At 45.4% G+C, this 14086-nt stretch overlaps 1 protein-coding gene across 1 annotated transcript in view; it reads left to right on the plus strand.

Annotated features, from left to right (window-relative positions):
• The window catches only part of LOC119391927 (serine/threonine-protein kinase Pink1, mitochondrial), a 64910-nt gene that overhangs the window by 42078 nt on the left and 8746 nt on the right, over positions 1 to 14086 (plus strand). The window contains exon 7 of the mRNA XM_049415447.1: positions 4255 to 4427. Coding sequence (XP_049271404.1) covers positions 4255 to 4427 — 173 coding nt within the window. The remainder of the gene's footprint in view (positions 1 to 4254; positions 4428 to 14086) is intronic.

Below are 14086 nucleotides of genomic sequence, written 5' to 3' on the forward strand. Positions count from 1 at the left end.
TGTAAGGAACACCAATGAAAAACCACACTTGCAGTCTCTAATTCCTTTTGCTATTCTGGTCAAACCAAGGTCCTCACACATCGCAGTGGCCTCCTTTTTGGCCTTTGTCGCCTTCTTTTCCACTGGAATGAAGTTCGTTTCAATGGTCTGTAGTGTGTTCTCGTCATAGGCTCCTGCAGAAATACGATGAAACGGCCTTCTTTGTCGGACTGAAGGAGGCATATGTCGTTATCCTTGAAGAAGGACACTACACAAGCCGTAGGGTCTTCCCTGGTGTTTCGGCCTCCACTGTTGGCCACTCTTGAAGTATCGTCAATGCCCTCTAAAATGGACCTGAAGTGGTACTACCGTAGCTTCACAGGTTGTCCCACAACCTTAAGAGGGTTGCCAGCAAACACATCATGTCAGTCGTGCTCTCCGCCCCTCGAAAGCTGGGCGGCCTTTGTGCACATGTATTGGTTTTGCCATAGTTTTGGTTTTGCCAGCTTTTGTACAATGCGTCACAGTCTTTGTTCATTTTGCTTGATTCCTGATCTTTTGTCCTTTAGTATCTGAGGGTATTTATTTCAAATGTGACAGCAAACGGTGAACTGTTTAGTAGGTGTTTTGAGTTCATATTTCACCTGTTCGAAGTGACACTGAATTTAACCCTTTGGTTGACACAATGAGGGAACAAATGTTATCGTGCTAAAACATTTTTCGTGAGGTATTAATGACTTCTTGTTTCCAAGAAAGCCAATTAGAAAGTTGAGGAGCGTTTTATTGCGAAGAAAAAAGTGGGGCCCATATGTCCTGCCACTTTCATCAAGTGGGACTCATACGGCCCACTTAAAGACAGTTTACATCTTTCTTGTGAAACAGCGTGAAGCAATTTGCACGTAGCTGAATGTTACATACAATGCACATGTACTTAGTGCGGACTTCTTTTTTGGTGGTTCAGCACCAGCGGCACCGCCACCGCATGCCAGTCAAGTTCAGGTTGTGAGTGTTTCCGGAGAACCGATGCTCATTCGGAACACCAGTCATCACGTCATCACTGTTGTTAGAGTTCTCTGGCGAGCTCCAGAATAGCTCGAGTGCTTCCTCAGCCGTGAGACGCCTCTTCTTCAGAGAAAAAAAATTGGGGAAGCTACGCACTAGTGGTGTGAAGACCCTCCTCACTTCCCTTCCCCACCCCTTGCTATACTTTACTATAGAAGGCCATACTATGCTTTACCCTTCCACCTCCTCCTCACCCTCACTTTCCTGTCGCATGCCTTTCTATGCTATACTATACGTGGCTATGCTTACTCTCTCCTTTTGCTATCTCTTGTTTTATGCCCCTTTCTGTCTTTTCCTCTCCCTGTCTACTTCTTTCTCTATCTTTCTATTTTTTTGCTCTTCCTTTCTCTCCATTTCTCTCTTTCGTTCTATTCCTTTTTCTTTGTCTCCCTCTCTCTCTGAACTCGTTCTCTCACCAATCAGGGTTATTGCATCCCACACGGGAAAAATCGGCGCACATGTTCTGGGAGCGAAGCAGAAGGGGACAAAGAGAGTGCGTGCCAGTTCATGATGTTCATGGTTTTCTGGTGTCACCACATGGCATAGCAAAAAGCTGAGCAGCTTCTCTGTAAAATGATGCAATCAGTACGGACCGAACAGTCTCCACGCTATCGCTGTGCACGCAAAACCTAACGTGGAGCGCATGAATCACACTGTTTTTTGTGAAACATGTACGGTTTATCTATTTGTGCTTAAACATCACAAAAAACAGCTGACAGCTTTTGCTAAGTGGTTACTGTAGTACAGGAAAGACAATATTTATTCACCCAACATCTTTGTTTTGGTCTAAATTTAGCCACAAGAACACACAAAAACTGAAATGCGGACACAATGAAAGAAATGTTGCAGTGGCTTAGCTCGGCTATGCCAGGATATACATAGCGTTAGCAAAGGTTCAGCTGATTATTCTTAGCTTTCCTGATTGTCTAGGATTAGCTTCCTTATCATGCTTACTGCTGCTTCAATGACACACACACATGGTATACATATTATGTGGCACATGTATATTTATTTTGCCAGGCAACTACTTCGGGATCCGATGACATAAGCTTCTCTGCTCTTCTGCACCGTTGAGCAGCATTCGCATTCTTCTTCTCCATGGCTAAACCACACTGGCAAACGCCAGTCAGAGGCACTATCAAGCAGCTCCAGCGCAGTATCAGACGGCGACTGCTCAGCAAAGGCGAATAGCTGCGCGCATGCCAGTGCCAGTGACTGCCACGGCTATGACGTCACTCCTCTGGAATGCGCAGACCGGCGGTGGCGAGTCGTGCGCGGCGGCGGCGGCAGAGTGCACGGGAGGTGCCGGCTCCGGTGCGTGACATCGCTGATGCTCGCGCATGCGCAACACGGCTCTTGAGGAGGCATGCGAAACTGGCTTGGCTAGGCCAGTGTAGCTAACGCTACAAAAGTGCTTCTTGACTTGTTGCGTGTTTCCACCTAGTGGAAATGTCATGAAACTGTGTGAATTATGTTGCAGTATGCTCAATAGACAGATTTAGGGGCCTCGATATGGTAGCGCGAGCTTACTCAAGGAGCTACAGTGCCAAAAACAAGGAATAAAAAGTGGGACATATATGTCCTGCTGTCCAACAAAGGGTTAAGCTCACGTATGTCGCAAAATATGTTGTTGTGCCGTTTTATCTGATTTCTCAAACTGTTTTGTTACCTTGCACAATTTTGTACGATGTGTGTAATGTTTCCCTTGTAATTTTTTTTACACAGCTTTGATGTTTCACAACTAAACACTTTTTATCTCTAAGTGTTTCTAGGCTTTTGTTGTTCTGTGGGTATTTTTTTTGTAGTATTTTGTTTGTATTTGTGTATTTATCATTAAGACTGGTTTATAGGTTGGACTAGAATATACGCCCTTCTTAGAAGTACTGAAAATGAAAAAGGAAAAAAAGAAACTGCATAGAATGGTTCAAGTATCAAGAGCCACCCTTACCTGGAGCCAAATGCAATGCTGCAAATGGACATTACCATTTATTTACAGGTGCATTTACACGATGCTTCCACATGAGCCAAGAAAAGGGCTCAAGTGCTATCTCCATAAAATCCATGATAAAATGTGTTAAGGGGGGACCCTGCTTCGGAGACATATTTCTTTGTTTTTGAGTACATTTTTATGAAACTTTCGCAGCTTATGTATTTTTATGCCCTGATTTCAAATATGCAATTATTTTTCTAGTAAACTATGCTGTTTTCAAAATATCAAATATTTCATGTATATTGTTGGGAGCAAGATTTATTTATAAATTGTAAGAGTTATAAAGCAAATCAGCATATCACAATAAGCTGGAATGAATGCTGTTTGCAATAAAACAAGAATGGATGTCTAGGCCCAATTGAACAAAAGTTATAGTACGTTGAACACTTGGCAAGTCAGCAATGTCGAGCTCGGTCAAACTGGGATCAAGCTGGGAATGTTCAAAATACCATAACTTTTGTTCAAATGGGCCTAGAACATCCATTCTTGTCTTATTGCATACAGCATTGATTCCAGGTTATTGTGATAGGCTGATTTGCTTGATAACTCTCACAGTTTAGGAATAAAGCCTGCTCCTAACAATACAAAAACTATTTAATAGTTTCAGAACTACATATTGTATTAGAACAATTATTGCATGTTTGAAATCAGCACATAAAAATACATAAGCTGTGAAAGTTTCATAATGATACGCTCAAAAACAAGAAACATGTTTCAGAAGCAGGGTCTCCCCTTAAGTGCATTTGAGCGAGGATGTAGTCTAGAGAAACAGTCACAGCACTAGTTTCAACAATACATTTTATTTTCACACTATATATCGAATGAGCAGGAACAAAAGAAACGAAATTCAACTTCCCATGGGGCTTATCAATCAATCGTACACATGGATGAGGCATGATGAAAATGCACACTGCAATAGTTAGTGCAATAAAGTGAAGAATTGTAGCTCTTTTAGAGATAGCAGCTATGAAGGCTTGCCTACACACTTTTCCTCTGATCATTGGCCTCCACAATTTCTCTTTTCATCCAACGACGGGCCTTCTACAAAGTAGACATATTTTCAGACTTCAAGATGCAGCCACAATCTCGGCGATGCAGGCCCAGATTGCCAGGGCTACTTCTAAAATGTTTAAACCCTTAGGACCAAACGTCCAGGCATCGCTTACATGAGTTCCCACAGTGAGTGGGATCTGTTTGAAGTGGTTCACGGGTGTTGTACCCAGGTACCAGTGCAGCCTGGCCGAGTACCTGCAGAGTGGTGTTGCAGCTAGCAGGGATCCACAGGTGCGGCTTAGCCTGCTCTGCCAGCTGCTTGAGGCTGTCTGCTACCTAGGCCAGCACAGTGTGGCTCATCGGGATCTCAAGGTGGACAACCTGCTGCTTGATCTCTCCAAGGGTAAGCACTTTGCATCAGGCTTCCCAATTTCACCGCATTTTATTTCACCTTTGAGGGGTTCCAACTCTCATATGTCATTACCAACCAGACTTGACTGGGGCACCCTGACAACTGCAATAACCTGGAGTACAGAATGCAGTAGGACTTCATAGTTAAACCTTGGTATAACAAAGGTCAGTGTAGTAGTATTCCTGATGCAAGAAAGTATTTAAGTTTCGATAACTTTGTGTCCCCTAAGGCACCGTGTATCTTTAGCCTCACTGTAACAACAGATATTTACCCACGCGATTTCAGTGTAATCGAGTGCCGCTGCTGCTGCAAAGGAAGGTATAGGAACATAATCGAAACTTCTACTGACAGTAACGGAAGAAGGAACCGCACCTGCACCAGACTAGTATAACGCCACGGTAGGGACACTGTCTCAGTGCTCTGATGCTGCCAGCAACTTGGTCATAGAATGTCATCAATTCCAGTCCCCAGGAAAGTCTGTTTATAAATATGAAAGCTTACACTGAGATGCTCTTTAGGCCACAAGAAGAATCCATATGAAATAAGTTCATTCCTGGTGTGTCCTCGCATGGCATTCATAAATGTCACCTATTGAAAGTGCCTTCATATTTCCATTCATTGCAGCAGTTGATCTCGTGCTTCATATTGAGTATGCATCGACAGAAATGAACGAATTTTCTATTTTGGTGAGAGCATTATTAATCCATTCTGACATACTCGCCAGTTCATCTTCTGTGCAGTTGCCGCACTGAGGGCTGCACGCTTGTAGATTTTGTTGCCACGATAAGTTCAACACGGTAGCTTTCAGTCCAAAGCGTCCCCATTTCAAAAACAGCATTGCTGAAGTTCGCCATAGCATGTGCATTCTTCTGACTGGTTCTAGCAATCATCGCACATCCTGGCCACACTGTCGAGGCAGAAAGCTTATATGTTTCTTTAGTAATCGTACAGAGAGTTTCTAACCAGAGAAGGTATGCAGTTGAACTGTTTTATAAGAGACACGCACTGGCCAGCAGTTCTTCTTCCCTTACACGAGCTGCCTCTCTTATCGAGCAGGGTTCTCATTTTCCGATCAGCCCCAAGGCACACAGGTGTCTTTTTTACCCAGGTGTCTGTTACATCAGTGTCTCTAATAAAGGGGTTGAATTGCATTTGCGTAATAGCAATTGTTAACTCTGAAAAAATAAGCGCTAAGATTGACGAGCACACAAAGAGGAGAACAGACAAAGGACTGGCGCTAAACAGTCTGCTCGCGCTAAACAGTCGCTGAACAGCCCAATAGTCTGTTCTGCTGAAGCAATTGTTACTGAAGGGTAATGATGCGCTGCAGAGGTGCACACCGACGAATAGGCACAAAAATAGGGATGGGCGAATATTCAGGCGTTTCGAATATTCGAACGAATATTAGAGTATTCGAATTCGCTTCGATACAAATTTAGATTATTCGAAATTTCAAGTATTCGAAAAGAACGAATATATGTGCACATTTGACCGCACATAACCCCCTGTAAAGGTGGTTTCACTGCAGCGCCTAGTTTCTGTGCCGTGAAACAACCCATCCAGGGGAAATTGCACTGCCGCGAAGCCACATTTCAAGGTCAAATGTACATATTTTTTTAAGTTTAAAAGCTTGTTATACGGGCTTATATGTGCTAAGTATAGTAATTTTTAAATTGTAACGTATTGCACCACTTATAACTTGCACCCTACTGCTATTCAAATCTTGATACCATTCAAGGCTGCTTCATTTCAAACCAAAAAAGTGACATTCACTCGTACCTAGTTCCAATCCTTAAAAATATTGTGCAAGGGTCATGACAAAAATGCTCATTTTTCTTAATAATATGTGGTAAATACTGTTCGAACTGTTCGATTTGAAATTATTCGACCAAATAACTATTCACTTCAGATTCGCTTCGAACCTCAAATTCATTATTCGCCCATCCCTACACAAAACATGAAATGGACACGGTGTTCTTGTACTTATTAAGGTCAACACAATTAATAATAATAATATCTGGTTTTACGTGCCAAACCCACGATATGATTATGAGGCACGCCGTAGTGGAGGGCTCTGGAAATTTCAACCATCTGGTGTTCTTTAACTTGAATTGACACCACACGGTACATGAGCCTCTGCCATTTCGCCTCCACTGAAATGCAACCGCCACGGCTGGGATCAAACCCGTGACCTTCGGGTCAGCAGCCAAACACCACGGCGGACAGCATCAACACAAGGGATGCAAAAGATCATCAATGGATAATGCCCCGCCACAGTAGTCTAGTGGTTATGGCGCTCAACTGCTGACTCGCAGGTCGCGGGATCGAATCCCGGCCACCGCAGCCGCATTTTCGGTGGAGGCGAAAACGCTCGAGGCCCGTCTGCTTAGATTTAGGTGCACGTTAAAGAACCCCAGGTGGTCGAAATTTCCGAAGCCCTCCACTACGGCATCAAATCTTATCGTGGTTTTGGGATGTTAAACCCCAACTAATAGACATCATGTAGCGCGAAAAAGACACAACAGACACACACAGCCACAAACCCCAACAATTTTTAAAAATTTAAATTAATGGATGACATCATTATATGACATCATCATAATGTCACAGATCGCCACAATTTGACGCGCGGGATCGAATCCCGGCCACCGCAGCCGCATTTTCGGTGGAGGCGAAAACGCTCGAGGCCCGTCTGCTTAGATTTAGGTGCACGTTAAAGAACCCCAGGTGGTCGAAATTTCCGAAGCCCTCACTACGGCATCAAATCTTATCGTGGTTTTGGGATGTTAAACCCCAACTAATAGACATCATGCAGCGCGGGATCGAATCCCGGCCACCGCAGCCGCATTTTCGGTGGAGGCGAAAACGCTCGAGGCCCGTCTGCTTAGATTTAGGTGCACGTTAAAGAACCCCAGGTGGTCGAAATTTCCGAAGCCCTCCACTACGGCATCAAATCTTATCGTGGTTTTGGGATGTTAAACCCCAACTAATAGACATCATGTAGCGCGAAAAAGACACAACAGACACACACAGCCACAAACCCCAACAATTTTTAAAAATTTAAATTAATGGATGACATCATTATATGACATCATCATAATGTCACAGATCGCCACAATTTGACGCTGCCGTGACATCGCTGTGATGTCACACAGTGTGACAGGGTTCATGCGATGTGTGGGGATCCGAGGCGCACCCGAAGCCTCTGCGCGGGCATTTCGCCATTCTGCTAATCCCTTCCCCCTCCCGTTCTCCCGCGACGGCAAGAGGCACCTTCTTGCGCTACACTCCCACTCTCGTGGTGGCACTGCGCGCGGTCTCGTAGCCGCAAGATTCGGCAAGACTAAGGCACGTGCGCAGCGGAATGAGCTCTCCCTCCTCGGACGCCGCTGGGTAAGCACGTGTTTTCCTTCTGGTCCGACGTCCCCTTTGGGAATCGCCGGATTGTAGCCTGCCTGGGCGCCTCGGCATCCTCGGCGGGCGTGTTTACCTGAGTGTTAGCTCCTGTTCCATACGTTAAGCCAAAGAGCGGTGCCTAGTGCTCGTGCGTGGCCGTACCACGCCGAGCCGCACTTGCCGGAGGCCCACGCGTACAGTCGAACCCGGGTATATCGAACTCGCCAAAAAACGTTTATTAGTTCGATATATGGCATAATTCGATATAGGCCCGCTATAGGATTTTGACACAAAGGCACATAACAATAAGAAAAGTACTTTATTAATATGGTGGCTTACTTGCGTGCCTTACTTTGGAACAAAATAGTCCTGGATTTTCTTCTGTGTCAACGACTTCGCTGCCTGCGACAGCACGCACGCCTCCACGTTGTCCAACGAGTCGGAGCAGCTGAGGCCGCAACCTTCACATTCACGCAATAGCGCCGGGACCAACGCAAGTGCACTAATCACTTCGGAGGATGTAGGCAATGGGCCATCGTCAATTTCCTTATTGCTGTCGCTTTGGCTCTGGTCGGCACGACGTCTGCAACGTAGTCCTCATCTTGTAGCTCACCCATGATGGCGACATCATCGTCCGCAATGACGACTCGTCGAATGTCGATCCGTCGATAGCTCCCGGGAACTCTGCCAGCTCGCTCCAAACTTCGGCGGAAACACCTGCGGTGTCTCAGTGCTGTCATCGGAAATTTGGGGTGTCATCACCAGGCATGCGGAAGCCGGCATGCCTAAAGCAGTTCTGGATTGTCTCCTTCGTGACATCCAACAGGCAACAGGCACCAACAGGCCACCACCAGCACGGACCACGCTGAATGAGGACTCGAGGAAAACAGGCAGCAGCAGGCACACAAGCATAAAGAAAGAAAAAATGGCGCTCACTTCTACCGCCTCCGCGCCTCGGAGAAAGCACGACGGCCTTGATTGGCTGTAAGCGCTGCAAGCAGGCCAGGATAATTTCTTGCAGGGGGGTGTTCGCCCGTGCACAACCGGTCTAACCACTTTTTCTAGGGTGGCGCCGGCAGTTTTTCCTGCCACGCGAGGGAAAGCCAACTTGCTGGGGCACTTTTGAGGCACATGGAGTTTGATATATCGTTGTCGTTGCTATTTCGTTCGATGTAACAGTAACTTTTGCTATATATTATCAATGTAAATTTACCGTGTTTAGAAATGTTCGATATACGGGATAATTTTGATATAAACGGGTTCGATATAGTCGGGCTCGACTGTACAGAGATTTGCCCTAGCTCTCGCGACCAGGCCCAGTGATCATCGCGAGAGTGCGCAGCATAGCCGTGAGGGACCTCTCCCCGAGCGGCGTGTCAAAGTTCACCATTGCCAACTGCAACGTGCTCGCAGTTTCCCCTTTGTGTACCGTCCGCGCGGGAAGCCGGTTGCTTCCCCGTTTCCCAGGAACGGACATTGTGCTCTGTGTTGGGGTGCCGCCAAAGGCAAATAAAGTGTTTGTGTGTGTGTTATCTTGAGCACTGTGTGTTTTTGCCGTGCGGCGCTCAACGCCTTTGCTAGCTGAGCACTTGCGGAGCGATGCGCTACACGTGAGCAGGCGACGGTAGACGCAGCCCTGTGGCTCGCTAAGCCTGAACCCGTGGTTGTCTTCGACTCCGGTGAGTATCGAAGTTACCACAGATGTCACCATAGGTCGGCAAAAAGTGTGGAGCTCACTCAGACTCACCCATGAAATATATTTTGCCTTTAGGATTCATTCGGACTCAGACTCACCAATATTTTCCTCATCCGGACTCACTCTGACTCGGTCTCACTGAAATTTTTGTCAACCGGACTCACTCAGACTCAAACTCACAAAAATATTGCTCACTCGAACTCACTGAGACTCATAACTCAGTATGAGTCTGAGTGAGTCGACTCATGAGTCATTAGCGTATAATTTACTTTTTCAACCATAGTGTCAATGCTCTTTAACATCAATATCTCATAAAATTGGTGCTCTACTTGGCGCGTTTTAATCTCGTACCTTCAATTACGAGTTATGAATAGTTACAACCCAGTAAGGTCATCTTTATTGAACGAGATGACTCACACGAGATATTTTTATCAAGAACCTCCCGCGAAAGTTTTTGCTGGAGAGAGGTCAAACCCCTCCGTAACTCCCGCCTCTGATCAATAAATATTGAGTGGCGATGAATGCTAGCGCTTTGAAGTATGTATGAGTAGACACGAGTATAGACATGAGTCGTCGTAAGGCTGATAGTAATGCTGAAGTTGAGTAGGTAGGACCATAGGTTGGCAAAAAAAATGTGGAGCTCACTCAGACTCACTCATGAAATATATTTTGCGCTCAGGGCTCACTCGGACTCCGACTCACCAAAATTTTCCTTATCCGGACTCACTTGGACTCAGACTCAAGAAATTATTACTCAGCCTGACTCACTCAGGATCAGACTCGGGGCTCAATCTGAGCCTGAGTGAGTCGACTCATGAGTGAGTTTGCCGACCTGTGGATGTCACATTATGCGACATCACATGATGGTGTCATAACATGACATTGCCACTTGATCAAAGGAGGGCCGATCACGGAGGCAGTGCTAAACCAGGTGCCTCCTATCCTGAAGGCAATGCAAAACCACGTTAAGTGTAGGAAGCTTTCGGTGTGTGGTGGGGTAGGATCAATACATCGACCGAAAAGAAAAAAAAGAAGATGGTTTTCGCCTTTGAGTTGTCTTAGGAGAGTGCATAAGGGACCCTGTGAGTTTTTCGCCTGTGTTCGCCCCTGCAGCGCATCATTACCCTTAAGTATGCCATACCTACTAGCCCCAGTTGAAGCACGTTTGAAAGCAATTGATAGCACATGGGAAGCTGGAACCACCCATGTTCCTGTGGTTCAACACCCTTTTACATAACTTAAGCTTTTTAGTAGTGCTGTGTCAATAGCAAAACTTTGGGTGCAAAGTTAAATCAGGTATTAAACTTTGAATCCGAATTTAATGGAATATGGAGTATTTTTTTAATACATTGAAGTTAAATTACAGAAACAAATATACTGTAAAACATTGTCAGAAAAACATGTTACTGCACAACCAGCGTACTCCTGCATAGTTGTTCCTAGAAAAAAGAACTGTTCAGTACAGCTGTTCATTGGAATGGGTGTCTCCAAGTTGAATACCTGTCAAGGTAGTGGTTATGGTGCTCGACTGCTGACGCAAAGGTTGCGGGATCGAATCCTAGTCGTGGTGGCTGCATTTTTATGAGGGTGAACCGCTAGAGGCCCATGTTCTTAGGTGCACGTTAAAGAACCCCAGGTGGTCAAAATTTCTGGAGCCCTCCACTACAGCGTCTCTCTTAACCATATCATGGTTTTTGGACGTAGCACCCCACAACCATTTTTATTATTAATAACTCAAGGTTGCTGTCGGAGAAAACGAGTTGCTCAACATGTCCCGAAAGCAGACATGCTCTCCTGCTAGTCTGCACTAACTCTATGCCTGGGGGCAGCACACTAACATCCGCATGAGAACAAAACTGTGCCCTGTAGTGACATAGGTAACAAAACATACCATATTGGCACTTGACTCGGTAGCTTGACAATTTGTTGTTTTTAGGGTGATGCTAACGAATCTCATATGACGGGTTGATTTTTTGGCATCAACGCATTATTCAGAGTGGACATGTTTCACGAAACGAGTCTGAGGATTGCCTGCACATTGCGATCGAGTACGAAGCCAAATTCGCAGCATTGGCAACAGCCGACCGTTAGAGCGGCAGATGTAGTGTCATCACAAAATGTCAATGGTGCACATTCTGTAGTTAGCTTGTGCTGGTTTATTTCGTGCTCGTTTACCGCCTGTCTGTGTCATATATGTTCCTGTGAATGGCAAATGGTAACGCACCCGTTTCATCGTAAAAGCTCTTATCAAAGGAAAGCTATTTTGCACGTTGCAGATAGCATCGCGTCATTTTGCGTGCCCTAATCCCACGTCTGTGAGCGGTGCTAACAAAGAATGGAGATCTTGAGCTGCACGTCGACCAAGAAAAGTTTCTGTGGATTGAAAACTGGAAAATATCCAGACCTCTGTGACAAGCTTGCAGATGTTCTTAACCCTAGAAAGCGTTTCATGGAATCCATGGTTTCTGCGGAACTCAGTTTGAGAACCCGTGAAATACGGTATAAGCAGATGCTGTACTTCACACTTTTACGCCACTCTCTTTCCAGTTTTCGGGTACTGATCAGGCTACTTTGTCTAAAATAGCGTCGGGGTGCAGCGGCGGCCGTTAACCTTTCCGATGAGTCAAAGTTCACGAGGAGAGTTGGGTTCACTCCCGTCGTTTAGGAGCACTGTGATTAGATTTTTCTTGAATGAAACTGCGATATTTATTTCCTATACTTGGATTAGAAGTCCACAGCATCTCCTGCTGAAAGGCATTCCAGACTGCACCAATGGGCATGCACTCCCGACTGATGTCATAAGGCTGGTGACATCGTTGCCGTCAGAGATCATGTGGAGCTAGTCAGCTGCCGTGACTCGGTCATCTGGGCAGGGCTTCTTGAGACTTCTTAAGCTGTATCCTACTATAGAACTTTCAAAGTTCTTTTTTTTTTCATGAAAAGTCAATTGCGAATCAAATGGAATAGCAAACGCTATTTAAAAAGGTATTCAAAAGGTAGGAACACTCCATGTGTTCTTCAAATACAATCTTTTCAGTTGCGAGTCAGCGCTCGTCAGTGTCCCTTCTGTTCTTTCCATCTTCGCGATCTTTGCGCTGTACACAAACATGAATTCCTTACATCTGTGTATCCCACGCAATATGTTCTATTCAACTTATGTTGATGATGTACAGATCGGATTTACATCCTGCAGTTTAGCAATATGCGAGCGACAGTTCAGCTTGCTCTTAATAAGGTGTTGAAATGGGCCGACGAAAATGGTTTCACCCTAACCCACAAAAGAGCACCTGCGTCTTTTTTCTAGGAAGAGAGGCCTGCACCTCGATCCAGATATATATCTGCGGGGCATCACTGCCTGTAAGAAACAGAGCATAAGTCCTAGGGGTTATTAGACACAAACTATCCTTTGTACCACACACAAATACCTGAAAGACAAGTGTATGAAAACTATGAATGTGCTGAAGGTTTTGTCGCGTACATCATGGGGCAGTGACAGAAAATGTCTCATGAATCTGTACAAAAGTCTCATACTCACCCGCCTAGACTACGGGGTCATAATCTACCACTCTGCCACACCGAGTGCATTGAAGATGCTGGATCCCGTGCACCATCTGGGCATTCACCTTTCTACGGGTGCTTTTTGGACGAGCCCCGTAGAAAGTCATTACGTGGAATCAAATGAGTGGTCCCTTCATTTGCAGAGATGCTACATTTCTTTCGTATATTTTCTAAAGGTCAATGCAAATAGTGAACATCCCACATACAGTGCTGCAAATGATTTATCTAATTCCCGTCTCTTTCATAACCGTCCTGCATTGAGAGTGCCCTATTCATTACGTGTACGAGGTCTTGCCGAGGAAATCTGAGTTCCACTCTCTGAACACAGTGTGATGGCACCTGCAGTACAACTGCCGCCGTGGCAATGGCAGCTGATACACTCTAATGTATCATTCGAGGAAGTTACGAAGCACACGCCTATTGCACATATCTGTACGTACTTCCTCAAACTGCAGTACAAATACACTTTTCCTGAATTTTATACCGACGCTTCAAAGTCTCACGCTGGTATGTCCTACGCAGTGGTCGGTCCCTACTTTTCGAATGCAGGTGTCATTCACCCCAACACAAGCATTTCCCAGCAGAGGCTTATGCAATACTGGCGGCCGTTAAAACACATTAATGAAGTAAGCTTACACCACACAGTAAACTTACACTGACTCCTTAAGCGTTGTAAAAGATTTGAAAACTCTTAAAAAGCACAAAAATTCTGTTCTTGTCTCCCTTTACTCTTTTTTATGTACGGTTTATACACTCGAACAACATGTTGTGGTGTGCTGTGTGCCAGGGCACCACGAGATCGGCGGAAACGTGGTGGCGGACCAACTAGCTGCATCCACCCACGACGACACTTCCGCCAATACATTCATAGCTGTCCCTGCACTAGATCTTAAACCCTTCCTAAAACAAAAGGTCAGGGCTTCTTGGCAGCGCTTGTGGGACAAACACATAATAAGCTACATGTTATCAAGCCGAATCTTGAAAACTGGCCACTGGTATC

Source organism: Rhipicephalus sanguineus, chromosome 4 (assembly GCF_013339695.2).
Source record: "Rhipicephalus sanguineus isolate Rsan-2018 chromosome 4, BIME_Rsan_1.4, whole genome shotgun sequence".
In the NCBI taxonomy this organism is placed as follows: Eukaryota; Metazoa; Arthropoda; class Arachnida; order Ixodida; family Ixodidae; genus Rhipicephalus; species Rhipicephalus sanguineus.